Raw genomic sequence first — 27,248 nt, forward strand, 5'->3', positions numbered from 1 at the left:
GATATTCAAACTACTAGCAACAAGAAAGATGTGGCATTGTGGCCAAGATGGCATCAACCATTGGCTTATTAAATGGAGCAGCTAGCTCAAGGTGGATTGGTCTTCTCCTGCACATGTTCTTGGGTTCAATTCAAGAGCCACTACCTTTTTCCATACTCCTCCCTCCAATTCTGCTCCTAACAACATTTTCCCTTTTTATTTTTGAAAGTTTTATTTATTGATCATAATAAATCATAATACCCCAAATAACCTCCCACCTCCCCAACCCTAACCGACCCACCCCTCCAATGCCCCCTCTAAACTACCCTAAAAGAAAGAAAGAAAAAGATAGAGTAAAAGAGGAGATCAACCTACATAACAATTTTCAATTATTAAAAAAAACAATAGAGAAAAAAAATTCCCCCCCCAAAAAAACTACCAAAAGGTAGTAATCCCTAAACAAAAATTGGGTGTGGTCACCCACCAGTGGCTGATGACTAGTAAAGAACTTAGAGCAAATCTCTCCCTCCCCAGCCCAACAATTAATAACATCAAAATATCATAATAACAAAAAAATAAAGTAAAAAAAAGAAAATTCTTCTTTTCATCCAAGAGATTCCAATCTCGAAGATCCCATTTCAAAAGAAGTTGGACTCTTTCCATTCCCGTTTTTCCCATTTCTGCTATTTCTTCTGTTTCCAGAACAACCAGGAGACAATGGTGGACTACGTCTTTGTCCTCTTATATCTGGCAATGAATCAGCAAAAATCATTGCTTCACGATCATTCTCAAAAAACCGAAATTGATAATCTCCGTAAAACACCTTCAACACTGCCGGGTAGCGAAAAGTAGACTTATAACCTTTACGCCACAAAACTCATTTAACTCGATTAAATCGACGTCGATGTTGAATGACCTCTTGACTCAAATCAGGATTTTTTAAAAACTCTGCTATTCTGAATCAATAACGGAGTTTGTCGTTGTCTCGCATTTTGAACTGATAGTCGAAGTATTGCTTCTCTGTCCAAATAATTCAAACATCGAATTGTTACCAGTCTCGGGGGTTGACCAGCTGAGGGTGTTCTCCTTAGAGCTCTATGGGCTCTTTCCAGTACCAATCCTCCAGAAAAAAATTCTTGCCCTAATACTTGTGGGATCCAGTCTTTAAAAAAACGAAGAGGATCTTGTCCTTCTATACCTTCTGGCAAACCAACGATTTTCACATTATTCCTTCTGCTTTGATTCTCCAAGTAGTCTATTTTCCTCTCCAACTCCTTTTCGCATTCTCCCAATTCTATGACTGATTTTTCAACCTTCAACACTTTTTCTGTGTTAGAAGTCACTTGTTGTTTACAGTCCAAAAAAGCAGTCTGAAATTTTTTTAATTCTTCAGAAGATGCATCCACACGTGCTTTAACTATATTCATTTCTGAACTTATCATTTGAACCATCTCATTCATTAGAGGCTGAATAACTGCATTTAATTGCTTACACTGTAGATCAGAAAAGCTCAGCCCTGCTCTCTCTGACGTAGTGGCAGAACAAGGTAACTGCAGCTCCTGCTGCAACTCAACCGAAGGCATTTTAAAAGTTTTACTGCGGGTCTGGACTCCCAGTGACGACACCCCGACTTCCTCAGGGGGTTTGCCGCTGGTCTCCGCCCGCATCTCGTTGTTTTTTCACAAAATCACAAAGGAAAGCGATATCTTCAGGTTGAAATGCTTCCTGATGCATTTCCAACAATGGAGTCGTCTTCCTGCGTGCTCCATCCGTTGAAATCGAAAGGCTTTCCAAATCAGGATCCACTTCTTGGGAACACGCACCTTCTTCCAGAGAACGGGTAATTCCAGCGCCATCCTTCACTTGGTGAGTAGTAGACATTTTTTTTCCAGCTCCCACAGGCAGTCTTTGGGGTTTAGACAATGAAGAGATTAAGCCTGAGGCTGTATCAAGTTGTCTAAGCTCCAAATCTTCAGCACTTCGAAAATGTAACTTCTTCTGCACTTGAGGTTTAATCTTTTTACCATTAATGGCCATAACAGTTCCTTAATACTTTAAACTAAAATTTAAAAAGTTTAAACTTGAAAACAAGGGGTTAAAAACGGGTACTTAAAAGTCTGGCCAGAGAGGTCGAGATTACATGTCTAGACTCTACGCCATCTTGAAAGCTTATCTGAGAGGACAAATAATTAGTTATACTTCTAAAATAAAAAAGAATCGATTAAATCAGAGTCTTGAATTAGAGAAAGGAATTCCAGAAAGATGCTACAGAAGATCAGAAAATAGAATTATCTAGGTTGAAATTGGAATATAATACTTTGCAATCTTATCAATTTGAATGTGTGATTAATAGGACTAAACAACGGTATTACGAATGGGAAGAGAAAGCACATAAGGTACTGGCGTGGCAATTAAAGAAAGAACAGATTTCAAGGACTATTAATGCTGTTAGACGGAATTCTTTTATTACTTATAAACCTCATGAGATTAATGAATTTTATTTATTTTATAAAAAGTTATATACATCTGAAGGAAAACAAGAAACTGGATCGATTGATCTTTTTTTAATCACAGTTGAATTTACTGATATTAGAGGATGCAGATATACAGGAGTTAGAAGAACCATTTACTGATTCGGAAATTAAAACGACTATGATGGAAATTCCGAACAGTAAATTGCCTAGTGATGATGGATTTTCGGTTGAATTTTATAATATTTTTTATGATGATTTATCTACAGTGTTTGGGGATGTATTACGTCAATTTTGAGAACATTATGAATTACCTGAGTCTTGTTCTTGTGCTTTAATCATAGTAATTCCAAAAAAAGATACAGATCGTTTGAAAGTATCTTCATATAGACCAATTTTGTTGTGAAATGTAGATTATAAAATAATAGCTAAAATATTAGCAAATAGATTGGCTAAATTTTTACCTAAGTTGATTCATATGGATCAAACAGGTTTTTATAAAGAATAGATATGCTTCAGATAATATTTTGCGCATGATTAGTTTGATTAATAGACTTTGACAATCTTCAGATCACCCGATGGTGATATCTTTAGATGCAGAAAAAGCATTTGATAGAGTTAAATGGAATTTTTTGTTTAAAGTTTTGGAGAAATTCAAGTTTGGTCCTTTTTTTATTGGTTGGATTAGAGTTCTATATAGTAAACCGGTAGCTAGGGTATTGATGAATGGCTTGATTTTGGAACCTTTTAAATTGACTCGATCAACTCGTCAAGGTTGTCCTTTATCACCAGCTTTGTTTGCGTTAGTGATTGAATCTTTAGCACAGCTGATAAGACAAAATACACAGATACAAGGTATGAAAGTTTTAGATGAGGAGTATAAAATTAATTTATTTGCTGATGATGTATTGGTGTATTTAATAAACCCAGCTCAGTCACTTTTACATTTGAAGGACTGTTTAATACAATATGGATGTCTTTCTGGATATAAAGTTAATTGGGAAAAAAGTGAAATATTACCGGTAAGTGAAGGAGATTATTCAGTTTATAAGAATATTATTAATTTGAAATGGACTGATCGAATTAAATATTTGGGTATAATTTTGAATGTTAATTATCAATCTTTATATAAATTCAATTATGTTCCGTTAATAAAAAAAATTAAAACTGATTTGATTAAATGGAAAGATTTACCTATTAATTTATTGGGTAGGATAAATACAATTAAGATGAATATTTTTCCGCGTATACAATGTTTGTTTCAATCTAATCCGTATTTACTTGATAATTTTTTTTTTCGATACTTGAATAAAATGGTTAGGGAGTTTTTATGGAGAGGTAAATTTTCGAGAGTAGCTTTGAATAAATTAACTTGGAAATATGAGTTAGGGGGATTACGTTTACCACATTTTCAAAATTATTATGAAGCAGCCCAATTTAAATTTATTAGTTCATTGATGGATTTGGTACGGCCTCCTAGTTGGGCCAAAATTGAGATGGCAAATATTGAAATACATCAATTTTTGTTTAGATGGAATATAAATTTGTTTCAACAATATAATGTGCCTATACAAAAACATTTAATGAAGTTATGGATAAAGAAAAATAAAATGATAGGCTTTAGGGGTAAATTATCGGCATTGACTCCATTGTATAATAATCAACTTATTTCTTTTTCAATACATAATCGAAGTTTATTGCATTGGAGATTTAAAGGTGTGAAAAATTTGGGAGATTGTTTTAAAGAGGGTAAATTTTTATCTTTTAATCAGATGAGGGACAGTTTTGGTATTGATAAGAACTTTTTGTTTCTCTATTATCAAATTCGATCTTTGGTAAAACGTATGTTTGGTAGAGATATGATTTTACCTGAAATGACTAAATTTGAGACTTTTCTTATGAAGGTACCAGAGAAGGGTTATATTTCATCTATGTATCAAATATTACAGGATGGTATGCATAAAAAGGGATGGGATAGATCTAAAAGTAAATGGGAAGCGGATATTGGTTTTATTTTTTCCGAGGATTATTGGTTAGATATTTGTTATGATCGTGTAACTAGATTGATAAATGCACGTTATGCAATGATTAACTATAATTTTTTACATCAATTATACTTAACACCTGAAAAATTTTAAAAGTATGGTTTTCATGAATCAGATTTGTGTTTTAGGTGTGGTAATACAGTTGGAACTTTTTTTCATGCTGTTTGGTCATGTATATATATATACAATCTTTTTGGAAGAAAATCCAATTGTTTTTAGAATACCTGTATAAGATTAAAATACTTTTAGATCCGACAGTATGTTTATTGGTTAGTTTGCAACCAAAGGCTTGGGATTAGATAACTTTCAGTTTGCTTTTGTATATTTAGCTTTATCTGTAGCGAAAAAATGTGTTGCTAGTATGTGGAAAGATACAAATATGATTGATATTAATAGATGGCATAATGAGATGAGATATTGTTTAATAATGGAAAAAATTACGTATGTTTCGTGTGATAATTATAATTTTTTTATTAAGTGGTTGTTATATTCAGAATATTTACATTTCAATTTACATTGATTAGATCTTAATATATATACTTAATTTTTCTTTAATATTTTTTCTTTTTTCTTTCTTTATGGCTCTCCTTAGGAGAGTTGGCTGAAGGGGGGTGGGGTTCTTTTCTTTTCTTTTTTTTTCTTTTTTTCTATATATAAAAAATAACATTCATGTTTATGGTTAATTGTTGCATATGTCGTATACTATTTGTTCTTTGAACGAATAAATAAAGTTTTTAAAAAAAACTTTCAATTATTGCCATGGTTTAGTGGGGGGAAAAAAAACTAATACAAATTCAATCCCATATATCTCATATATGGGCTCCAAACTTTAACAAAGAAAGAATAATTGTTAGGTAAATTATATGTTATCTTTTCCAATGGTATACAAGACCTCATTTCCAAATGACATCGTTGAATACTCAAATCAGTCTCATTTTTCCAAGTAATTGCCAAACATTTTCTAGCCTCGGCTAATGCCAATCTCAAGAAAGCAATTTGAGACTTATCTAATTTTAATTCCAAACTCAAGACCTTTTCCTTTCTTGTCTGGTTTGCAATAGGTTCAACCTTGCCTATTGTCCCATTCTCCTCTCCCAATTCATCCTCATTCTTGTTCACTCACACCCTGTCTCGAAGTTCCACACCTCCTTCTTGCCTGCTATATGTCCCCCTTCTCTGGTTCCAACAACACCCCTCACTCCCCCAGTTTTGTATATTGCTGAGTCGTAGAATGCCAGTATAGAGATTAGAAGACTGAGAGGGGGCTTTTAACTGAAACATAAAATCAGTAATATAAAAAGATTTTGACAGCTAACTGAGGAGAGGATGCTTCCTCTCATGTTAGAATTTAGAATGAGGTAATGGCACTCTTTTAGAATATGGCTTGTCCATTTCAGATAATAATAAGGCATTTTTCCCATCAAAGCATCATGTGATTTTTGTTTTCTCTTCATCAAAGCGCAGTGGAGGCAGAGTCATTGAATATATTTAAGGCAGAAGTAGACAGATGTATGGGGGTGGCTGTAAGGTTAACAGGAGTCACCAGGGTTGCAGAGTTGAGAGAACAATCAGACCCTATTGTATGGCAGAGTAGGCTCAGAGAGAGGTGGGCAACTCCTGCTCCTGATTTGGTGTTTATGAGTTTGGATGTTCGATGACACTGGAGAGCAACTGTGAAGAATCACCACAGCCGAACATTCCCAAACTAATCTTCCCAACTAATGGCTCTTCATTCCCTAACCATGAGAATAGGCTCTCTTTCCAACAACACCACAACACCCCAGCATCGTTCCACTGCAGACAGAGAGTGCTGTGACCTTTTGTTCAGTGTGACTTCTAGAGAGGTTTACCGATTTTGGGGCTTACCTGACTCCGTCCCAGAGTGAAGCTGTGCTTCTCCAAATCCAGCAAGGCAAGAAGTTCTTCTGTGGCCTGAAAAACAAACCAGTCAATGACATCAGGCTTACTGTAGACTTAGGTTAACAAACATTCTGAAGCTGTTATCACTAGAGGGAGGAACTTTGATTTGCTTCACTCAATAAGCAGATAAACTCATCTTTAATCCATACAAACACTAATGTCTGAGTTAATTTGTGGACCAACGGTTCACAGAATCTTCGCTGTTAATTCAATGGAATGTTTATTTGGAGTAGTGAGGTTTCAGAAGACATAATAAACAGGCTTCTTCTGTCATCTCAGTTAGATATGAAAGAGCTCCAAGGGGCACGATTGGATGATCAGGAGGTTAACCGGGAGTCCCAGCCATATTCACCTTCATTGAAATTCACTGAGCCCTGTGCTGTTCCTAGGATCTGTGATGTACAATGTCACATTTTGTTACAGTATCTGTGACTGTATTTCAGGTGGTCATTCATTGGCTCTGAAATACTGGGTGCCCTGCAGATGTGTATGCGTTATTTCTCAGAAACTCAAAATATTTAGCTGTGGACAAATTCTTAATCAGAACAGTTAATTCCAAAAATAATTTAGGAGAAGCTCCTCATCTTCTGGCCTTTCAACAGTACCTTGGAGTTGGGAATAACTTGCTTCCACTCTGGTTTGGTAGGCTCTAAGATAGCTAGCAAGGTTAATGTGGGATGGAAGATTTTTCCACAGATGGGGCAGGAAGTGATAGGGTGTAAAAGAGCAGTCAGAGGGTAGATGGATCAAAGTTTCAGCCGAAGCAGAGCAAGAAGTGCCAAGATTAAATCATAGAGTTATATAACATTGAACCAGGCTTCGTGACCAAAAATCATCCATTCATTTGCACATTAATCCCATTTTGGATTCTCCTCAGGTTTGAATAAACTCCTCCGACACACCAGGAGCCATTTTCAGTACCTTTGGGATGTGGAAGGAAACTAGAGCACCCAGAGGTAGAACATGCAAACTTCTTGCAGACAGCACCCGAGATCATGATTGAATCCAGTTCTCTGCCACCATGAGGCAGTGGCTCTACTAGCTGTCCACTGTGGCCCCTTGTGAGTGATAAATGAGGAGAAGATGCTGGGAGATGGCCTTGTGGTGCTATGCTCTATAATGACTGCTGTGGTGCTGATCCACGTCCTCACTTTTCTTCTGTCAAATCCCTCCTACAAAACACACTTCCATCTCCTTGTTTGTGTTCACTTGCCAACCTTGTTTTGAATGTTCTCCATTCATTGCCATTCACTCCTCTTCTAAAGTTATTGGATGTGAAATTGGCTGCAGGAATAGGGGATGGAAAGTCTTCAAAGTGATTCCCTCTTCCATTGAGACCAATAGGTAAGAAAGTTGCTCAATCTAATAGGGGTTGTCAGTAAGCTATTGTATATTTCTTTTATTTTAGAGAGTCCACCAGCCCGCACCACTCAGATTCACCTGTGTGACCACTTAACCAACTAACCCTAAACATCTTTAAAATATGGGAGGAAATCAGAGTGCCTAGATTAGAATGATGAGAATGTACAAATTCGGATTTGGTGCTGAAATAGTGTGCGCTAACCGCTACACTAACCAATCAGCCCCGTCATTAACCATGCCTCCCAATTCTGCACAGTTACCGGAGATTGTACTCTCCTTTCTGGTTGCTTGTAAATTACAGTGCCAGGAAACATGCAGACCCTTCAACCCCTTTGCAGAATGCAAAGCAAACCCCTACCTCTCCCTGGGCCAGAAGCCAGAACTTAATGCATTTTCTTGAAGCACAGGTCCATCCCATGGGTCCCAGTTTGGCCACAGGACTGCCTTTAGTGGTTCAATCTCTGAACATCATTCTCCTCCACCTGATCAACTACAAGATTGTCCTTTCAGTTCCACGAGTTAGAGTTATCCACAGGTAGCATCTAGGCCCAAGGCCTGACCCCAGCTGCATTGACAGTCCTTGATAGTTCAGGACACTATTTAAGAACATTTCAAACATTAAAGATTCTATGAAAGGTTTTCGGCCCATCCTTGTTCCTTCTTCCCCCAGTGATCCAGCACATACCTTCCTCTCATCCGGGGCCATAAAGGTGGCTCCATACTTCTTCATGATATCTGGTGCAAGTGCCTGGAAGCGACGTCGAAAGTCTCCAAGCACCATGTGATCAGGAAATCCTGCCGAGCAACCAAACAGGAGAGACACTGTCAACCCTATAGTAACAGCAGCGCAAACTGGATCAGACGTGAGATTTAATTTAACTTAGGGATACAGCATGGTAACAGGCCCTTCCAGCCCACTAGCCCATATGGCCTAAATCCATCTATGAGATGGAGACAGTGCCCATCCAATAGGGTCAGTGAGTCAATCACTGAAGAGTACAGTGCAAGAACCTTGGCCATGGCCCCTGATTGTTACACATGATGGTAAGGTTGGTGGAATAGTTATTAAATTAAGAAACCAAGCAATATGGTCAACTTAGTAACATAGAATGGTCTAAACATCAACTGCTCTAACAAAGACAAGTTTGTTGATGCTCCATGTGAATTTATCTTGCACCATACAATACATTACTGCTGTAAGAAACCTGAGTTTCAAGTTCTCTCCTTCAACCTCTCTCGACCACCACTGCATAGTACATAGAACATAGAACATTACAGCATAGTACAGGCCCTTCAGCCCACAATGTAAAGCAACTACAGCAATCTAATCCTTCCCTACTTCACAATCGTAACCCTCTATGTTTCTTATATCCATGTACCTATCTAAGAGTCTTTTGAATAATCCACATATCAACCTCCACCACTACCACACACCACCCCCCACCTCCCCACCCCCCCCTCCCTCCCCCCCCCCCCCCGGCAATGCATTCAAGGCAGCCACTACTCTCTGTGTAAAATAAAGAAATTACCAAAGATGTCTCCCCAAAACTTTCATCCATTCACCTTAAACAGATGTCTTCTGCTATTTTGTATGGTTGCCATTGGAAAAGATGCTGGTTGTCCACCCTATCTAACCCCCTCATAAATACCTCATATAATTTTAAATGTTTCTCCTTGAAACCAAAAAAAACTTTAATTTACATGGATCCTGTTATGGCCATAACAGACTATGACTCTCCCTACATTTCTAATCATGTCCTAATGCTTCCTTCTTTCAAGAGAGGTCAGTTTCTGACTGTTTTCTGTGAAAAGCCTTAAGATTCTACTGTGTTAAAAAGATACGATATAAATGGTGGAGTTTAAAGGTGCTTCTGTTGACCCCAGAACTGCCAGTGGTACTAACTCAGCATGTGACTTGGACAATGGAACAGCAGCACTTGCTTGCAATGTCATATCCCACCATGAGAGATGGTGAAAATCAACTCAGTGAATACAGAATTGTTGGGACGAACATTGTCCACAAGCGCTGCCACATTGCTGTAGAATTGTAGCTCATCACACCCAATTTCAGGTCTACCTGGACAAGTTGACAACGGATCAGTCCCAAAAGGCTAAGCTGAAATGGTTTCACATCTCCCTGCAATGAAATGTGACCACTCCTGTGTCGACCACTGTTTAGGGATAAGCGATTGAAAAATAACCTCCAAAAACTCCCCTCCCCTTGCTCTCCATGTGGGTCCATATTCTAGTTGTTAGCTTGGTTTGTTTGCTTGCATGGACCCACACACACTTGATGTAGTACAATAGAAGATGATCTGCGCAGTGGCATCTACCTCCCTTTGTACAATCGAGGTGAAGAACCTTGGTTTGCCACCACCATGAGGAGCATTAGGACGTTTGCCCTGGATTATATTAGCATTTATCAGTGGAATTATCACCCTCCACATAAATACAATAATGTTGTGAACTCAATGCAATTCAACTGATGGAGCTTTGGCTTGTGGGCTGGTCATGAGGTAGTTTTTTTTAGTGTCAATTTGTTTATTTAAATTCAGGCTAGGTTAGAAATAAATAGAAAGATTCTGCTTCAGTTTTGCATCAGGTTCCTGTAGAAACTAGAAAGATTACAGCCCTGTGACTGATGAGAGCTGGGCCAAATCTGGAAGCACTCAGTTGTTTACACCCATGTCCAAAATTGTACATATTCCATCACCTTGATGGGGACAAACCTCATGATTAAGAATCAAATCCTGCAGGCCCAGGACTGTTATCTATTTTTGAGTGTTTCTCAGTTTCACAAGTTATTTATCATCAAAATCAGTGACACATCTTGTCAATTAGGGGAAGATACAGCACTGGTGGGTATCAGGATATTCTGATAAAGTTGATACTTCAGGTAAAATCTTTTGAGAAGGCAGCATCTTTTTCATAACCAGCTGGATGTAACATAATCAAACAAATGCCACGCAAGAAAAGTTCATTGAACTTCGAAAAAAATGTGGCATAAGCAGTGGATTCGCATTGTTTCTTGGAATTAAGACATGGGGAAGAGAGATCCCATCACCCTCAGATGTGATTTGTGATTGGATTGTTTAATTGTGTTGGAATTGAAGGAACAACAGGGTCAAATACCAGCTGCTCCTCAAGACCCAAGGACATTGGGTTAAGCAACTTAGCCATAACTCCCACTGCTGCGTGGCCAGTTTGAAGAGGTGGCTGAGTGGGTGGGTCAAAGGTAAGAGAGGAAGAACTAGAATATCAGATGGATATACAAATGCAGCGCTTGCAGCATTAAGCTCATTGTGTGAGTTCCTGTGGCAGGATGGGATACTATAATGTAGTGATGGTATCACAGGGTTGGTTCCACATCTTCAGATACTCGAATTCACGTCTGTCATGATAGCTGGTGAATTTCAATTCAAGTACTTAAGAAAGTCAGAAATTAAACATTAGTTTTAGTATGATCATCATAAAACAACCAGATCATTGTAAAATTATCTAATTTGTGAATATACCTCAAGGAGAGGAAATCTGCCATCCTTTTGCAGTCTGGCTTTTGAAGATCTCCAGCCTACCAGCCTAAACTGTCTCCTCATTTCAGGGGTAATTGGAATTGAACAGTAAATTTTGTCAATGTATAGATAAATCATGAAAACACCCATTATTTTCCTGTCAACTACTGTAAATAGCTGGATAAGGTGATTGGGAGAGGGGTGCGGAGCAGGACACTGTACTGGTGGAGTACCATCTTCTTGTCAGTATGGGAGCAATTCTTTAGTCATGGGAATGTCAGCAAAAATTTACACCAAAATTACTTACCACATGCAATGAAAAAGCACTGAAATTTCACTGGGCATAAGAGAAAAGGTCTCCCATTACAAAATCTAGCCACCTCAATGATCAAACCTTGAATCTTGAAAGAAGTTGATTCTAGTGGCAATGAGCTCCACTGCAAGTTCTACTGGCTATGTCAGTGCTGCATTGAAGAAGTCATTTGGAATTCTCTATCCAGGAGAGACAAGGGCATTGAAAAATGGCATTGCTCAGATTAGCCTTAATCTTATTGAAAGGTAGGGCAGGCTTGAAGAACCATCATAGAGAAATCATTCTTCTATCATATAATGTACCATATAATGTACCAAACTTTACAAGGAAAGGGATACTTTGTATAGAAGGTGGGATGGGATAATAAATTCCAGTCATCAACACCTTCGTAATGTATCCCTGCAACAGATACTGTACCCAGCCTGTAAAGACGAAGTGCATCTAGTAGTTGTGACCCCTGCAGCTGAGTCCTTAGTGTGGGGACATCAAACGGGACCAGTGATTGGCCTCTGGAGTTCTGTGCTTCCATTTCACCACCAGTTCTTTGAGAAGAAAGGATTTTTCTTTCTGCATTGCTTCCCTCAGGTCTTTCTACAAAGCAGTGGATGAAGTGTGCTTCAGAACGCTTGATAAGATTCATCAGGGCATCCTGGGATTAAAAGAGAAAGAAATTTAGATCCATTTTATAATAACTGAAAAGAAAATATTGCCATCGCATTAATATTATAACACTGGGTACAACTGAATAGAAAGTAAAGGCGTCAACATTTACATTAGGACCAATCAAACAAATATTCAGCCCTCTGAAGGTTTCTTCAGGTGGATTCTCCGCTAAGAATGTGCCTGAAGAAGAGGAAGCGGCCCTTTAAATTCCAGTTAAGGTGGCAGCGTTAAAAGCCCAGCGTTGGCCACCTGAAGGGACAGCTGCACCGGATGCGCATCTGAGCGCACTCCAGCTCCTGTCCTTTCGGGCTGTCAGTGGTCTGGCTGGCTGTCAGAGCTGGGACAGCCAGCACGGGCTAACGGTGTGGGGACGTCCCATGTGGGATGTCCCCACACTGATCGCTCTGCCCCTCTCTGCCCTGGCTGGGAAGTACGGGGCTGGGGTGACCGGTGAGTGAGTACGGGACTGGGGCGGCCAGCAGGGGAGAAGGGGGCTGTACTCACCCACCAGTCGCCCCAGCCACGTACTCACCCACCGGCTGCTCCAGCCCCCTTCAACCCCATCGGCTGCCCTAGTCTCATACTCACCCGCTAATCGCCCCAACCCCGTACTCACCCACCGGCTGCTATAGCCCTGCAATCCCCACGCTGACAGCCCACGCCAGCTGTCCCTGCCCTGACATCCAGCACCAGGGGAAGGGGCAGCTGGGAGAGGAGCTGTCAGGCGCTCGTCAGCTGACTGTCATCCCAAATGCAGCCACTTTCAGGTGGCTGCATTCAGATGGCTGGGGAGGCCACTGTGCTGCAGCGATTATCCCTCTCAGAGGAGGATTACAAAGTTTGCCTCGCAGGCACCTCCTGCGCATTCACGTGGCCTCCTGACAGCCACATATTGCCAAAATATGCAGCTTTAAAAGCAGGGCAATTGGTGACCTGAAAGTGCCTTGACCCTCACTTTGCCTTTGTCTAGATATTTCTGTTCAGAGTCAACATCTGGAAATCCCCTCCAATCAGATACCATGTTTGCAACAATGTGGTTCCTTGAGTGATTGAGGTAAGAACACCAGGGCCACCATGAAGCATTGCTGCGTGATCCTCCCACCTGAGCTACTGAATGAATCAACAATGAAGCAGGACAGAGCCCAAGTTTATTAGCAGCTGGAAAGTATTGCAACAAGTACATGCATCCAATACATGCATTCAACTCAACCAGTGCACAGAAAAGGACTCTGTTGAAATGCAGTTTTATTAACCCTTATAGCACCCTGAAGTAGGCACAGGGAAGCTGAAAGATGGCAACAGTACAGTAGATCATTGCCTCCCATTCACTGAAGGGGATGTTTCCAACCAATTATCAATCCTCAAGAAATGCCAACCCAATGCTTCCAATTATGTCACTACTGGTGTGATCTGCTCAGTAAATTCATTTGGGAGAAAGAGCCCCAAATAGCCAGGCATTCATTCTGTCTGACCCACAGGAGAAAATGAAAAGACTAAATCTATTTATACTAAGAGTAGAGAGTGGGGGTCATTAGTTATTGTATAAAAGTATCAGTCACATGTTTTACATCACACACAATTTACACTGAGGTCACATATTTAAAGTCATAAGCTCTCACCTCCCCAAACCAATCCCTGAGGATGGTAAATGGTTCAGCTCCAGAAATGAAGTCCTACAGAAATGTGCCACACTAACCTCAAACACAAGGCAGCACATCTAAAAAAGTGTGGGGGAAACTCTGTAAGTCGTGTCACCTCGGTAACCCATGTTTCAGGCCAGAGTTCTTCATTGGGAAAAATTCCAGATGGAGGGTTCAAGCCTGAATTGCCAACTGCCTTTTACTTCCTATGGACGCTGTGTGAACTTCTGAGTTTCTCCAGCACATTTGAGTATTGCACTCAACCCCAGCATTTGCAGATTTGCTTGTTTAACAGTATGTCCTCCCTTGTTGTAAATCCATCCTCAAAGCTAAGGCCCTACCTGTTCACACTCACCATTTGCAGTTTGATAAGTGCACACATGGATTTCCTCTTCACAGCTGCAAAGCTGGTGCTGAATGTTTTCCGTACACAACTGATCCTGTGCAAAGATTGTTGGGAAATGGCTTCCATCCCGGACACCGACCGACATATTGCAGGGATTTTGGACCGTGAAGAAAAGAGCTTCTTGAGAGACTCACTAGTTGGAAGAAATGATCAAATGTTAGCTTCTCTTTATCACTGGTGCTGTGTGGACAAGTTCAGCAATTGTGATGCCTAGCAGGAAGAGAGCTCACAGTATGAATCCCAGCTTCTTGACATTTTTGTATTTGTGCCCGCAAGTTGTCACTTGTCAGTCACAGTAGGCTATTCGAGTAAAACGGAGTAAAATGAAGCCAAACCAGCTCCACTCAAACAGCCCAGATCACCACATTTCAACTCAACCAAGCTCAGTTCACACTGGCTTAGATCTGATCCAAGCAGACAAAAGCTAAAATGTGAATAATTATTATCTAAGATGACATTTGAAGTACCCTAAGCATGTGTTCTATCGTGTCACCCAATGGAACTCAATGTATCAAATGTAAAACAAAGAATTCTGCAGACACCATGACTGAAGTAAAACAGATGCTGGAGAAACTTAGCAGGTCAGTGTCCTTTATATAGCCCTTCATCAAGGTATGAAAAACATCGGCAGGTGTCTGAATAAAAGGGTAAGGGGGAGGCATGATCGCAAAGGCAAGAGGTAATAGGTGAAGAACCTTCAATTACACAATATTTTCTTATTATCAATTAAAAACATATTTAAAGGAGAAAATAGGAACAAGTTTAAGGCTACCTGAGTCAAGCTGTTTTGAATATATAAATTATGGACACATTGATAGATTAAAAAAATTATTACAAATATGTATATTAAATTACAAAGTATTAAAAATGTACAAATCAAGATATTTTCCATACCTTGATGAAGGGCTCAAGCCCGAAACATTGGTTATTTAGTTTTATCTTTGCTTGATAAAGGGCACTGTTTGACCTGCTAAGTTTCTCCAGCATCGTGTTTTTAGGTCAGAGAATAGTTTATATACTTTATACAGCAGAGATAAAGATACATAACCAGCATTTTGGGCTTAAGCCCCTCATCAAGGTATGAGCAAAATGTAGACAGGCACCTGAATAAAAATTGTTGGGGCGGGGGGCAGGGAGAGGAGTACAGGCCCACAGGCCTGGAGGTAAAAAGTGGATAAAGGAGGTAGGGAACACTTGCAAGCTGGGGGAGGGGGTAGGCTGTGTGAATGGAGAGGGAAGGGGATGGAGAACTGGAGTAAAAAAGAAGGGGAAGAGAGGGAGAATGGGGAGTAGACTAGCAGAAACTGGAGAAGTCAATGTTAATGCCATTCAGCATTAATATATCAAATGTTCAATCTATCCCCTCCAACCCCTGCTCTTTCCCCTTTCCATGTTGGTCCTGATATAGGGTTCTGATCCAAAATATAAACTGATCACTTCTCACCATGGATGCTGCCTGACCTCCTGAGTTCCTCCTGCTTCTCTTTGTTCATAAAATGCATGACTTTGTGTCAAGCTCTTTCAAATAGACTCAACTATAACAATCTTTAAAAGATCTGAAATTTTGAAAGAGCATTTTTAATTATGTGTAAAGTACATGGAGAAACTGAATATATTACGTGATGTGACTTTTGATAAATGCTGTTCCAGAAATGCTATTAGCTGAGAGTTACTGAGAGGATGTTATATCTATACCTCTACCTGTTATTTGGTCATGCAAGTGGCAACTCTAAAGATTCCATGTGATATCGTACATTTTCAAAATAATCCGATATGATTCAGATTTTAAAATGTAGTGAGGTTGGAGCTTGAATTCCCAGGGCCAGGTGCTTCAGATGAAGGAGTTTGTTCAGAATGATTGACAGAAAGGAAGAACACTATTCTCAGGAAGGAAGCCTTAAGTCCCACTTATACAATGTGCATGTGTCCTGTGACAGTTTCTCCCCTGAGGTTGATCTGACCCACATGCAAGGATCAAATTGTTTCCTGAATGCAAAGATAAGATTTAAAAAGAAAACTAACATTGAAAACAAACCCAACAGAGATGGGAGTGAAACATGAAAGTCTGCAAACACTGTAATTGTAGTAAAAACACTGAAATGCTAGAGGAAGTCAGCAGATCTCATTAATAAAGATATCACAAGATCACAAGATAAAGGAACAGAAGTAGGCCATTTGGTCCATCAAGTCTGCTCTGCAACTCCACCCTGAGCTAAACTGTTCTCACATATAATTCCAATTTCCGGCCTTTTCCCCATACCCCTTGATACCCTGACTAATTAGATACCTATCAATTTCCTCCTTAAACTCCCCAATGATCAGGCCTCCACAGCTGTATGTGGCAACAAATTCCACAAATCCACAACCCTCTGGCTAAAGACATTTCTCCTCATCTCTGTTATAAATGGGTACCTTTTAATTCTAAGACTGTGCCCTCTTTACTTGGATTCATCCACCAAGGGAAGCATCTTATTCACATCTACTCTGTCCAATCCTTTCAGCATTCAAAATGTTTCTATGAGATCCCCTCTCGTATATTACCAATGTTTTGAGCTTGAGCCCTTCCTCAAGGTATGAATAAAAAGCAGGTAGGCGCCTGAATTAAAATGCTGGTGAGAAGGAAAGAAAGAGAGAGGGAAAAGTACAAACCAGCAGACAAGGAGTGATAATTGGAGATATATAGGAGGACAGGTGAGGAATGATGAGAATTGAGATGAGATGAGTTTTTTTGCATCATTTGATCTGTGACTATTTAAAATTTCTTTCTGGTTGTTAGATTTCTACTGTGCTAACCCAGTTAGACTGTTAACCCAGTCTCCAGATCCTCAGCTCTTTCAGAACTACTACCTGCATTCTGTGTTTGCTACATATTGGCTAACAACCCACTCATCCATAGGTCGGCAATGCAAACCACTGCAATGTCATAGTTCTAGGGTTGGGACCAGTGGGGAAGGCCAGCAGTTGGGACCTTGGGTTGGGATAGGTTGGTGGTCAGCTTGGTATTTAGAAAGGGGACAGAGTGGCAATCCATTAAGCAGCTGGCTGGGTGCAGTGGAAGCGAGGTCTCAAGGTTTTGGGGCCAGGGCCAATCAAAATGTAGGAGCATTGTATAGGCGATGGGAGTATGAAGGATAAAAAGTAAATACATGTTGTGTGTCCAGAGCTGTGTTAATAATGAGCTCGTCACCCTGATTGCCCAACAGAGGCCCTAGGCAGAGAGCGGACTAATGTTCTAAAAAAAGAGCCCAGACATTAATGACATTAAACAAGAAAGTCTGCAGACACTGAGATTGTAGTGCAATTTCCAATAGTACTGGAGAAACCTACCAGGTTATGCAGCATCCATAGTAAAGGTTAACCAACGTTTTGGGCCTGAGCACGTCATCAAGGTATGAGCAAAAAAAAAGAGGTGACTGAATAAAAAGGTGAAGGGAAGGGGGAGGAGAGGAAGGAGGAAGGGGCAGTGGGAGGAATACAAGCCAACAGATTAGAGGTAATAGGTGGACACATGTGGGAGGTTAGAAGAGAAAAAAGCTGAGAAGTGATAGGATAATGCACCTGACATGGCACCAGATGCACAAACAAGAGTCAAGGAAAATAATGCGTGGTGAAATTTCCAGAGAAACAAGGAGCAACACAGAAGTGGTTGTCACAAGCTTTCATTCAATGGAAAGCATACTTTCTATTGCATGTCAGCAACTGAACAGCACTAGCAATCTAACTTCTGAAAAACATTGCCTGCCTTCCCTCAGTCTTCTGTTCTGTCTGTGTTATTTGGAGAGCCTGATATAATTTCATGACTAAGATTTCAGACTTATTGTGAGAATATATACATGACATAGAATTACAGCCTAGAAACAGGCTCCCACAGCCCCTCCGGTCTGTGCTGAACCATTTTATTTCCTAGTCTCACTGACCTGCACCCTGCCCATAGCCCTCCATACCTCTCCCATCCATGTACCCATCCAAATTCTTCTTAAATGTTAAAATTGAGCTAACTTTTACCACATCAGTTGAAAGATCGCTCCACTCTCCCAACATTCTCTGTGTGAAGAAGTTCCCCCTAAACTTTTCCCCTTTCACTCTTAACCCATATCCTCTGGTTTATATCTCACCTACCATCAGTGGAAAAAGTCTATCTATATTTAATCTGTCTATCACTCTCATAATTTTAAATACTTCTATCACATTTCCCCTCATTCTTCTATGCTCCATGGAATAAAATCCTAACCTATTTAACATTTCTCTGTAACTCAGTTTCTCAAGTCCAGGCAACATCCTAATAAATCTTCTCTGCACTCCTTCCATCTTATTGCTATCTTTCCTGTAGTTAGGTGACCAAAACTGCACACAATACTCCAAATTTGGCCTCACCGATATTTTATACAACTTTAGCATCCCAACTCCTATACTCAATACTTTGATTTATGAAGGCCAAAATGCCAAAAGCTCTCTTTACAACCCCATCCACCTGTGACACCACTTCCAGAAAATTATGTATCTGTATTCTCAGATCCCTCTGTACTACCGCACTCCTCAGTACCATTTACCATGTATGTTCTTTCTTGGTTTGTCCTTCCAAAATGTGACAACTCACACTTGTCTGCATTAAACTCCATCTGCCATTTTTCAGTCTATTTTACCAGCTTTGAAAATTTTCTATGCTATCCGCAACACTTCCAAACTAAGTGTCATCTGCAAACTTGCTGATCCAAGTTACCACATTATCTTCCAGATCATTAATATAGACGAAAAACAACAATAGTCCTAGTACCGATCCATGAGGCACATCACTAGTCACAGGCCTCCAATCAGAGAAGCAATCATCCACTACTACTCTCTGGCTTCTCCCATCCAGCCATTGTCAAATCCAATTCATTACTTCACCATAAATATCCTGATTAACGTCCCATGCGGGACCTTGTCAAAAGCCTTTCTAAAGTCCATGTAGACAACATCCATAGCCTTTTCCTTCATCTACTTTCCTGGTAACCTCCTCAAAAAACTCTATAGATTGGTTAAACATGATATGTCCACCTATTACCTCTAGCCATGTTGTTAATTCCTAATCAATCCCTGGCTAACCAAATAATTGTATATCCGATCTCTTAGAACACCTTCCAATAAGTACCTATCACTGATGTCAGGCTCAGCAGCCTTAATTTCCAGGGTTATTTTTGGAGACTTTTTTAAACAATGGGACAACATGAGCTACCTTCCAATCCTCCGGCACCACACCCGTGGCTAAGAACATTTTAATTATTTCTTCCAAAGCCCCTGCAACTTCTACACTAGCGTCCCTCAAGGTCCAAGGGGATATCTTGTCAGGCCCTGGGGATTTGCATTAAGACAGCAAGCACTTCCTCCTCTTTAATCTGTATAGATTCCATGACCTCACTGATTGTTTTCCTTATTTCCCACAATTCTCTGCCAGTTACCTGAATGAATATTGATGAAAAAAATACATTTAAGATCTCCCCCATCTCTTTTGGCTCCATACAAAGTTGGCCACTCTGATTTTCATTGGGATTAATTTTGTCCCTTGCTATCCTTTTGCTCTTAATATAGCTGTAGAAACCCTTAGGATTTTCTTTCACATTGTCTGCCAAAGCAATCTCATGTCTTTTTTTTCAGCCTTCCTGATTTCTTGCATTTTTTTATTCCTCGAGTACCTCATTTGCTCCATGTTGCCTATACCTGTCATACACCTCTCTCTTCTTCAGAACCAGATCCTCAACATCCATCGAAAACCAAGGTTCTCTATACCTTCTAACCTTGCCTTTGATCCTAATAGGAACATGTAAACTTTGTACTCTCAAAATTTCACCTTTGAAGGTCCTCCACTTACCTTGCACATCCTTGCCCAAAAACAACCTATTCCATTCTAGATCCTTTCTCATTTCCTCAAAATTGGCCTTTCTGCAATTTAGAATCTCAACCCAAGGCCCAGACCTATCTTTGTCCATAATTAACTTGAAATTAATGGCATTATGATCACTGGACCAAAAATGTTCCCCTACACAGACTTCTGTCACCTGTCCTGTCTCATTCCCTAATAGATCATGTATTACACTCTTTCTAGTTGGTGCCTCTACACATTGATTTAGAAAACTTTCCTGAACACATTTGACAAATTCCAAGCCATACAGCCCTTTTACAGTTTGGGAATCCTAGTCAATATGTTGAAAGTTAAAAATCTCCTACTATCACAACTTTATGTTTCCTGAAACTGTCTGCTATCTCTCTGCAGATCTGCTCCTCCAATTCTTGCTGACTATTGCGTGGTCCATGAATGTGGTCATACCTTTTCCTTTCTTCAGGTCCACCCACATAGCCTCAGTAGATCAACCCTCTGGTCTGTCCTGCCTGAGCACAGCTGTAATATTTTCCCTGACGAGCAATGCCACTCCTCCTCCTTTCAACCGACCCCCCCCTCCGACCCCCCCGTTCCATCACGTATAAAGCAATGGAAGCCTGGAACATTAAGCTGCTAGTCCTGTCCCTCCTGCAACCAAGTTTTACTGATGGCCACAACATTACATACAGTTCTAAGATTCTTTTTCCTGTGGGTGAGGCAGAATTACCACTTATTGGCAGTGTACAAAAAACTGACTCAACATACACATGTAAGCAATAAAGAAATGTAAACAAGCTGTGCAAAATACAGAGAAAAACATCAATAAAGTGCTAGAGTCCTTAACTACATTAAGTTCCTGATTGAGTTTGTTATTAAGGAGTCTGGTGGTGGAAGGGTGGCAGCTGTTCCTGAACCTGGTGGTATGAGTCTTGTGACACCTATGCCTCTTTCCTGACGGTAGCAGCAAGAACAGAGCATGTGCTGAGTGGTGTGGAGTCCTGATGATTGCTGCTGCTCTCTGACAGCAGCGTTCCCTGTAGATATTTTTGAGGCTGGGGAGGGTTTTACCCATGACGTCCTGGGTTGTGTCCACTATCTTTTGAAAGGATTTACACTCACGGATGTTGGTGTCTCCATACCAGACCATGAAGCAGCCAGTCAGCACACTTTCCATCACACATCTGTAAAACTTTGCCAGGGTTTCCAATGTCATACCAAACTTCCACCATCTCTTGAGGAAGTAGAGGCACTGACGTGCTGTCTCCAAGATAGTAACTCCCAAGAACTTAAATTCGCTTACATTCTCCACCTTTGATTCCCCCTATAATAACTGGATCGTATACCTCTGGTTTTCCCTTCCTGAAGTCAACAATTGGTTTTGGAGACATTGAGTGTGAGGTTGTTGTTGCTGCACTATTCAGCTAAATTTTCATTCTCCCTCCTGCATACTGACTCATCACCCCTTTTTTTATACAACACACTGCCGTGGTATTATCAGCAAATTTGTAAATGGTGTTGTTGTCATACCGAGGTGTAAATTGAGTGGAGCGGGGGCTAATAATGCAGCCCTGATGGAGATTGTGAAGGAGATGTTCTTACCAATCCTCACTGATTGAGGTGTGGAGGTGAAGAAATGCAAGATCCAAATCCAGTGGTGTTGAGTTCTAGGTCTTGGAGTTTGCTGATCAATTTTGAGGGGATGATGGTGTAAAATGCCAAACTATAATCAATAAAGATTCCTCTCTTTACCAGCTCTTCACACTGCTGAGGATCCCTCTGCTAAGCACCTTCACTAAATCCTTCTGGAAGACAGAAGCATAGCTTCCATTGCACTTAGAGCACCTGAGAAGCTGGATGAGTCTTTCCTATGCAATCTTGACAAACATTTTAAAAGATTATTAAAATAAACATCCTGATATTTGCTAATTTCATGGGGTTGATTAAAATACAGAAATGTGGTCTTTATAGCTGAGGAGAACCCTCGATTGATCCCAAGAACAGGTTGATGCAAAGGCCCACATGAGAGAGAGTCATTAATAAAATGGTATATGTCCATTAATGTTTTAATGGGTATTTTAATTATTAATAATGCATATAGCTTAAAGGCAAATCATGCCACAAGAATAAGTGGAATGTAACTCCACACAGTAGGTCAGAGAGAAAAAGGCATTTACATTTTGAATAAGACACCCAAAGCCACTTGCTCACGTCAATTTTCATCTCTTTGTATGAAAAATGAATAGAACATAAGAACCTAAAATCGCAATCAATTTCCTTGCACTTCTTTCTCAACTACTGTTCTTTGAAGGTGGAAAGGTCAAAAGAATATCTCGAGAGAGGTACTCTATGGACTTGGGAGGAGTGATCTTTATTTGGAAGATGCACCAGTGTAGAGCTCGTCGAAAGAACCAAAGACTTGTTGATCCAAACCAAGGCTTTTATTAGCAAAAGACCGGAGCTCTTCATAGGTGGTCGACCAGTCCGGAATGATCCGACCTGGCTAGGGACACAACCCTTTAAGGCCCAGACAATAGGTGTGGCTTAGCTCTCAGCCAATCGCTGTAAGCACAGTCTAGATACAGTAACTATATACACTATGTACATTGGTGATAGATCTGTACTATCACATTCACCCCTTCTTGGAGAACTGACCCTGGGAAAAAAAAAACAAAAATGAGGGAGAGAATGAAAGGAAAGGGTAGGTCAAGGACTGTAGCGGTCAGGGGGTCTGACCATCCGGCGTGACCGCCATGGTGCCGGGATTGGGATCGCTGGAGTGGTGTCGCCAGTGGGCTCGTCGGGTGCGACTGCTCCGTCGCTCAATTCCCCAGTCGTGTTGTCGGCAGGGTGGCCCGGGTCATTGGGGTGCTGTTGGTCCTTCTGTTGCAGCACGGGGCCTGGAGAATAAAGAGTTGGGGAAGGTTGGGTTGGGGGGTTTGCTGGGTCTACCGCGTCCTGAGCTAGGTCCCGCACCGAAACAGTGTCCTCCTGCCCGTCTGGGAACTCAACGTAGGCATAATGTGGGTTCGCGTGGAGTAGAGTCACTCGGTCGACCAAGGGGTCGTTCTTTGAGTGCTGGACGTGGCATCGCAAAAGGACGGGGCCAGGGACAGTGAGCCAGTGTAACCGCTCTCCATATGGTGGCATTCTCCCTCTCGACCTGGCCGTTACCGCGTGGGTTATAGCTCGTGGTCCTGCTTGAAGCAATACCACACTCCAGAAGGTACTGTCGCAGCTCTGCGCTCATGAATGAGGACCCCCTATCACTGTGGATGGAATTGGGGTACCCGAAGATGGTGAAAATACTGTGAAGGGCCTGTATCACTAAGGTGGCAGTGGTGTCTGGGCAGGCCACAGCGAACGGGAAGCGGGAGTACTCGTCGATGGCTGTAAGGATGTAGGTATTACGGTTGGTCGACGGTAGGGGCCCCTTAAAGTCTATGCTAAGACGCTCGAAGAGGCGGGTGGCTTTGATAACGTGGGAGTTATCCGGACGGAAGAAGTGGGGCTTGCATTCAGCGCACACCAAACAGGCTCGGGTCATGGAACGGATCTCCTCGACTGTGTAGGGTAAGTTGCGTGCCTTGACAAAGTGAGCAAACCTAGTGATCCCTGGATGACAGAGCGCCTCATGGAGTTTCCGTAGTCTGTCCATCTATATGCTGGTGCACGTCCCCCGGAGAGCGCGTCAGGCGGGTCGTTGAGCTTACCAGGCCGGTACAGGATGTCATAGTTAAAGGTGGAGAGTTCGATTCTCCATCTGGCGATTTTGTCGTTTTTTATCTTACCACACTGGGTGTTGCTGAACATGAAGGAGACCGCGCGTTGATCAGTCAACAGTGTAAAGCGCCTCCCAGCGAGGTAATGTCTCCAACGACGCACCGCTTCAACTATGGCCTGGGCCTCCTTCTCGATCGAGGAGTGTCTACTCTCCGGACCCTGGAGGGTTCTGGAGAAGAAGGCTACAGGCCGACCGGCCTGGTTCAAGGTGGCTGCCAGGGCGAAATCGGATGCTCTCGACTTGAAACGGGACAGACTCATCGATCGCGTGCAGCGTTGCAGCAGCAATGTCGGATTTGATTTGATTGAAAGCCGCTGTGGCTTCGGTCGAGAGGGGAAAGGTGGTGGTCTTGATAAGAGGACGTGCCTTGTCGGCGTAGTGTGGAACCCATTGGGCGTAATACGAGAAAAGGCCCAGGCAACGTTTGAGAGCTTTCTGGGTATGTGGGGGGGGGGGGGGGGGTAAGTCCATTAGGGGCCGCATGCGGTCAGGATCTGGCATGACTATCCCGTTCTCCACCACACAACCTAGAATAGCGAGTCGTGTGGTCTGGAAGACACACTTGTCCAAATTGTAAGTCAGGTTCAGCCGACGGGCAGTTTGAAGAAATTTGCCTAGGTTGGCGTCGTGGTCCTGCATGTCGTGGCCGCAGATGGTGATATTGTCCAGATACGGGAAGGTAGCGGTTAGCCCGTTCTGGTCCACCATCCTGTCCATTTCCTGCTGGAAGACCGCGACACCATTCGAGACCCCGAATGGTACCTTGAGAAATTGATATAGCCGCCCATTTGCTTCAAAGGCCGTGAATGGTCGGTCCTCGCAGCGGATCGGGAGCTGGTGGTAGGCCGAACGTAGGTCAATAGTGGAGAAAATGCGGCATTGGGCGATCTGGTTCACCACATCAGTGATGCGTGGCAGGGGGTACGCATCCAGGAGCGTGAAGCGGTTAATGGTCTGGCTATAGTCGACCACCATCCGTAGTTTTTCCCCATTCTTGACAACCACCACCTGGGCTCTCCAGGGGCTTGAACTGGGTTCGATGATGCCCTCACCCAGCAATCTACGCACCTCACTCCTAATGAATTGCCTGTTTTCGTAACTATATTGCCGACTTTTGGTGGCCACAGGCTTCCAGCCAGGGGTGAGGTTTGCGAAGAGTGCTGGCGGGGCAATCCGGAGTGTGGAAAGGCCGCAGGATTGGCCCCGGGGCACGGGGACGGGCTGCTCGGGTGCTTCGGGGGTGGGGCGATGGCAGACCGAGAGGGGGGCGTGGGGTCCCCCAAAGTGTAGGGACACCGTTTGGAACTGACACTGGAAGTCTAATCCCAGCAACACTGGGGCGCACAATTGGGGAAGGACAAATAATTTGAAGTGGGTGACCGTTACGCCCTGTACTTCCAGCGTGGCGATGCAATACCCCTTTATCCCAGTCGAGTGCGACCTCGTCGCTAATGAGATCCTCTGGGTAGTGGGGATAATGTCAAGTCCCCAACGGAGAGCCAGATCTGGCTGGATAAAACTGTCAGTTGACCCAGAGTCAAATAAGCAATTGGTGTAGTGTCCGGAATGATCCGACCTGGCTAGGGACACAACCCTTTAAGGCCCAGACAATAGCTGTGGCTTAGCTCTCAGCCAATCGCTGTAAGCACAGTCTAGATACAGTAACTATATACACTATGTACATTGGTGATAGATCTGTACTATCACAACCAGTAAATGGAGGCTAATAATTGATTTGAAATGTGTTAAGCATCAGAGTGTGAATTACTTGTCATAAACATTGGTCCCTTCCTCATCCAGGTGGCATTAACATTGACTTCTCCAATATCTGTTAGGCCAATGCCCCATCTCTCTTTCCCTATCCCATTATCTCCTTTCTTCCAGCTCCCCGCCCCTTCCCTCTCCAATCAGAGCTAACCCCTCCCCCATTAATTCTCAGCTTTTTTCTCTTCTGCCATCCCACCCATATCCACCTATGACATCTTGCATCTTGGCCTGTGCTCTTCCCCTGCCCCTTCTTCCTTCCTCCCTTTACTTTTTTTATTCAGGCACCTGCCTGCCTTTTGCTTATACCTTGACAAAGTGTTCAGGCCCAAAATGTTGGTTAATATCCCTAGGCTTACTATTGATGCTAAGGGACCTGCTGAGTTTCTCCAGCATGTTTGAGTATTGCAATTTATTTGGCATGTAGCTCATGGAGAATAGGAATTGTGATGTACTCAAAGTAATTTTCCCCATCAGTCTTCAAAAACCTATCTAATGATTGACATTATAGCAAAATGTGCGAGAATTGATGGTACAGTTTTATCTGGTTCTTGATAGCAGGCCCCCTCCCCACCTCCCCTGACCAGCAACAAATATTCTACAAGGTGCAAACATGAAATAAGATCCCACTTAATCAGCCACTCTAGTGTGTGCCTTGCACATTGGGAGGATGCTCAGCAGAGAAGGTACGCTGAGTCCTTTTACCTTGCGTCTCTGGGGTCAGCAATGGAATCGGGTTGGAAAAAGCCAGCTGAGCTTCCCCGTGTGGAACTGAGCCAAGTTGTGAATGTCATCTGATCTAAGATCTCCCTGCTCAACTCACACCAAGAGCTTCATGTCTCTGCAACTCGGGTTAGCGCAATGCTGCGACAGCGCCAGCGACGGGGGTTTGAATCCGACACTTCCTGTAAGGAGTTTATATGTCCTCTCCGTGACCTGTGTGGGTTTACTTGGGTACTCTGGTTCTCTCACACATGCCAAGGATGAAGGTGGTTGGTAGGTTCATTGGGCAGCATGGGTTTCAATGGACAGAATCAACTTCTAAAGCATTGCAAATAAATCGGAGAACTTTAACTTTACTGAAGGAGCTTGGCCTCTTGCTACATCACTTACTTTCTGGATTCCTGTAGCAACTGGCTGGCGTTCTCCAGTGACTGGTTGGGTTTGGCTTTATTGATCCAACCTGTCAGATCGTACCTCACAGGGCGTGTGCCAAGCTGGTGGGAAATTACAAACTGTTGTTCCTGCTCACATCTCCGCAGTGACTGCTTCTCTGTGAACAGAAAACCACACAATAGTCTCATACAAGGCCCCTCGACTCTGAGCAAAGTCTCAAGGACAAAAGAGATCTGAACATTTTCTTGTGTACATGGCCAAAGTAACAATTTTTCATTGACTAGGAAAAAAGGGCAGGAGGGCTGCAGAGTTAGCCATTTCTATTTTGAAATGTTCTCTCATTATTCCCTTTAGAAATTACAGTAAGGTAAATATCTACCAAACAGAATATAGAAATATGTTCTCATCCCTTTCATAAT

General features: G+C 42.0%; 1 protein-coding gene across 4 annotated transcripts in view; it reads right to left on the reverse strand.

Annotated features, from left to right (window-relative positions):
• LOC138761090 (unconventional myosin-XVIIIb-like) overlaps positions 1-27,248 on the reverse strand; it is a 260,108-nt gene that overhangs the window by 114,914 nt on the left and 117,946 nt on the right. For all 4 annotated transcript variants that reach the window (XM_069932681.1, XM_069932680.1, XM_069932679.1 and 1 more), the window contains exons 17-21: positions 26,827-26,986; positions 14,261-14,444; positions 12,020-12,251; positions 8,463-8,572; positions 6,362-6,427 (exon numbers count right to left, since the gene is read on the reverse strand). In XM_069932681.1, the coding sequence (XP_069788782.1) occupies positions 6,362-6,427; positions 8,463-8,572; positions 12,020-12,251; positions 14,261-14,444; positions 26,827-26,986 (752 nt within the window). The remainder of the gene's footprint in view (positions 1-6,361; positions 6,428-8,462; positions 8,573-12,019; positions 12,252-14,260; positions 14,445-26,826; positions 26,987-27,248) is intronic.

Source organism: Narcine bancroftii, chromosome 4 (genome assembly GCF_036971445.1).
Source record: "Narcine bancroftii isolate sNarBan1 chromosome 4, sNarBan1.hap1, whole genome shotgun sequence".
Taxonomy (NCBI): domain Eukaryota; kingdom Metazoa; phylum Chordata; class Chondrichthyes; order Torpediniformes; family Narcinidae; genus Narcine; species Narcine bancroftii.